The sequence below is a fragment of the Monosiga brevicollis genome, genomic scaffold (genome assembly GCF_000002865.3).
Source record: "Monosiga brevicollis MX1 MONBRscaffold_10 genomic scaffold, whole genome shotgun sequence".
Taxonomy (NCBI): Eukaryota; class Choanoflagellata; order Craspedida; family Salpingoecidae; genus Monosiga; species Monosiga brevicollis.
Window position 1 is genome coordinate 793,701 of NW_001865047.1, and position 3,880 is coordinate 797,580.

Below are 3,880 nucleotides of genomic sequence, written 5' to 3' on the forward strand. Positions count from 1 at the left end.
CGCATCGAGTCAAGGTGCCTGGATCACGGCTGCGCACCGTTTGCCACCCGTTGCATTTGACAACACCATCAGACCTGTTGCCGTTGCCAGGCTTCCATGCACACCTTAAATCATGGCGTTTCAAGCCGCACAGCAGCGCTTGGACACATGCGATCTGGACAAGGTAATGGCAGGCACCCGGGCCACCCCTGCCCTTGGCCCATCCACTCGGGCCTGTTTTGCATTCGTTCACTGGTCTGGAAATAAAGCTTGAGTCCTGATTGTGCCTAACTGGTATATCCTCTTCTCGGTTCTTGCGCAGATGCTCGAGAGCTACGTTGCCTCACCCCTGCTCTCACCCTTGACGCTCGAGCTGGAGGATCGACAAACGCTAAACGAGCTTTACAATGCTCTGCACAATCGCAGCGAGCTCCTGTGGACCAATGAGATGAAGAATTACTTGGGCCAGCCTGAGATTGTCCGTCTCCTCCTCAAAGACATCTTCCCGACCAAGCGTCTGAACGTTCAGAGGTACGCTGTCCGTCATACGCCCCCCCTGGAGCAGTTTTGCTGTTGGTCTTGGGTCTGACTCTGATCGCACTCTTTCCCCTCTCTCTCTGGGCAGGTCACACCATGCTCTCCAGCTGCTGACGTTGCGCCAGGGCTCGCCTGGCTTGCCGAGCCTCGTTCTCAGCGAGCACCTCGAGGACTTTGCTGAGCATGTGGTCCATTCTTGGCTCCACGACAACACACTTTTTTACAACAAGCATGTTCAGGTCAGCGTTTCTGCCGCCTTGCTTGGTGACCATCCTCCTCGCCCCCCAGCCCTGCTCCGCCGGTGGGCCTCATAATTGCTGGGGCGTTGCTCTTAGTCATTGATTCGTGAAGTGTTTGCTTGTGATCGAGCCGACTTTCTGGCCGCGCTGCATCAGAGCTTGCTTCCTCATCGACACGCCCACGCATCCCGCGCCCGAGATTGGCCATACAATCAGGTATGCTGACTCATGTTCACACTCCTCACTGAGCTGTGCGCCGTGCCGTCACTCGCCGGCCCGTGTTGCCCCGTTCAGGTCGTCCTGGCTGCACGCAGCCTGGTGGGTTCCATTCTTCCTTGCCTACAGACGACAATTCCCGCCAACTCGGTATGAGCACTGTGGAATTGTGGGCCGTTCAACCCCGCCTTGCTTTTGATCTTTTTTTCTTTTTTTTTTTCTTGGATTGTTTTCCGGCATTTCTGATCAAGCGCCTGTTAAACATTTTTAGCTGCTCGGTGCACAGCCGCTGACACAGCATCAATATGATATCTGGGACTGGCTGACTCGCCAGCAGTACATGGTGCAAATTCTACGGGCTGCTGGCGTTGCCAACAACGACGCACAGGTTAGACTATCCGGTTTGCCCGGTCTACACACTTCCTGGCACGAGTGGATGACAACTGGTGGAGCTAGCATCGAGACATGGCAGATTCATCCCTCACTATTCCCATGCTTTGAATAGGCATCGATTGAGTTGGTTCCTGCCGTGCAGGAATGGCTGCGCGCACATCACGGTGTCACCGATACACAGCGACTGGTGCATGGCATCACGCCCAATCGCTCGCATGCCATCACCTTTGCTCTCGAGGTGTGTTGTGTCATGCCATCTGCCGTCCCATGTCATGCTTGTTAGTTTTGCACCGAGCCAAGAGCTCGTGTGACCAAAAGGCGCGAGCACATGTGCGGATGAATTGACTTTGACGCTGTTTGTCCCTCACAGCGCATGGATCAGCAAGGCGTTCCGAGTGTCACGCGCCCCTTTATCAAGCTACTCAGCAGTTTACTTGGGCACTGGTACGCAATGAATTTTTTTTTTTTTTTTTTTTTTTTTTTGATTACCTGGACCCCGACCACGCTGCTACCGTTTGCTGAGGGCGTGAATGTCATAAGACTGACACCCGTCGTGTTGGATGGCAGGCAAAGCCTGCGCGCAGACATTTACCCCGTTGCTCCGACACAACGACACAGCGCGGCACGAGCGTTTTATGCGCTGGTGCTTCATGGATACCACCAAGGCTGGTGAGGCCATGAGAGAGGTCGCTTGATGGCTGGCATCTCGCTATTCTTCTAACGATGGCCGTGACGTCTCGCAGTCTGGAGTGGTTGCTAGTGGGATTGCGTGGGTTGTCGACCCTGGCAGAGGCTGAGGTGGCGACGGGTCGTTGGCAGGCGGTACGAATTTCCATCTGGCCTTGCACTTGCCGGCGCCTTTATTGTCAGCCTGTGGTGTCTAACATGTGCTCTGCCACGACAACGCCGCGGCGGGATGGGGTGGAATGGCATCCAGTTGGAAGCTAGCCTGCCGGTGAATTGGACCACGGTGCTGGGCCAAGTGGTCCTCGAGCTCGGGGATGCCGACGTTGTGCACAACGTCAACTATCGTCTCTTGCGCCTGGTGTTTGTGGAGAGCTCGCTGGAGCGCCTGGAGGTGAGAGTCTGGGGCTTGAATTTTGTGTCAAATTCGATTCGAGGCATGAACCAAAAAAAAAAGCAAAAAGGAAAATGGATAGGGGAAAATGAAAGGTAGGTATGTACGATCCCCTGCTCTGACAGGTGCGTCGCGTATGCGTCCACAGGCACTGTTCACGCCAGAATTTTGTGAAGCGTTTGGTGCCTTGCTCACCGAGCCCTCACGACGAGGTGAGTGGGCAATTGGGACTTGTTGGAACTCTTTGGTCAATCGCTTGTTTCGGCCAATCACGTGTGTTGGCCATGTCAATTATATCTGCTTTTGTGGGGTGTAGGGCGAAGCGTCTTTGCGCGCCTGATCTTCAAGGCCGCCGCCGAGCTCTTGGACCAACAAGACGCCGTGTTGATTCAGTGTCATTCGTTGGTGGCCATGGTGGCTGCGCATCGGCACCAAACTGGGTCTCACCGGTTTGTGACTGTTTGTTGCTGATTGATGGGGAGGGGGGGACGGAGGAGCTGCATTGGCGCATTTTTTGTCATGGTATCTGCACCTCGTTGTAGGGGACCGGAGCAGGACACACCAGCCTTATCGTCCTCATCGGGGTCGGGCCAAAACGCCGGGCCTGCCTGCGATTACACATCTCCGCCCGACGCGACGGATGCCAGGTCGGAATTGGTTTCTGTGACTCGTTGGGCCTATTGTGGGATTGTGGGTCGAATGCAAAGGGACGATGGTGCTGATTTCTGCGCACGTCTCGGGTCGATGTCAGGCGCCACGTCTCCAAGCTCAGCAAGGTGCAGACGGACCAAGGCAATATTCTCCGTCAACCCAACCTCCATCCCAGCAGCGAAGGCTCATCAATCATCTAGAGTGTTGCCGATTGATTCTTCGGGGCTGTTTTGTGCTGTTTACCTGTTAGTTGAGCAAGCAGGAAAAGGAAAATCAAGCAGAATCGTTCATAACAATAATGTACGGCGTCTGATGATGCTGTCAAAAGCCAAAACGCCAAACCGGGTTAACATGTCGACATGAGAAGCAGCCCGAGGTCTTGATGTTCTCCGGTAGGGATCTTCGCAGCACACATCACTCGCACAGCACACACAGCCTGGAGCCCATGGAGCCTATCCGAGCCCTGGACGAAGCAAGCCTCTGCGACAACTACAAGAGTGTCTTCGTGTTCTTAGTCTTATGCTTCATAAACTACACATGTTGGTATGGGAAAGTGACTTGGAGTTTATTGTATTTCTTCACAAACACAAAGCTTTGCTACAATAAGTGTGATATTAAGCTACAATAACAACAAACCAAAATAAAACATGATGACACGCCATTCCAATCAATTGTGTGTGTTGATGTTTCACAGAGTTTGAGAGTGAGGGATTTAAGAGAGAGAGTTTGAAAGTGAGAGTTTGAGAGAGATTTAGAGAGAGATTTCGAGAGAGATTTAGAGAGAGAG

The 3,880-nt window shown here is 53.4% G+C and overlaps 1 protein-coding gene across 1 annotated transcript; it reads left to right on the top strand.

The window, feature by feature from the left end:
- Window positions 1-301: 301 nt before the first annotated feature.
- Window positions 302-3,293, top strand: MONBRDRAFT_25507 (uncharacterized protein; the record flags this gene model as incomplete). The annotated part of the gene is made up of 13 exons (XM_001745777.1): window positions 302-510; window positions 605-755; window positions 852-971; window positions 1,050-1,121; window positions 1,243-1,359; window positions 1,477-1,602; window positions 1,735-1,808; window positions 2,108-2,186; window positions 2,302-2,442; window positions 2,591-2,654; window positions 2,759-2,891; window positions 2,985-3,089; window positions 3,194-3,293. 13 exons carry the CDS (start codon window positions 302-304, stop codon window positions 3,291-3,293), a joined length of 1,491 nt encoding a protein of 496 aa, XP_001745829.1.
- Window positions 3,294-3,880: the final 587 nt, after the last annotated feature.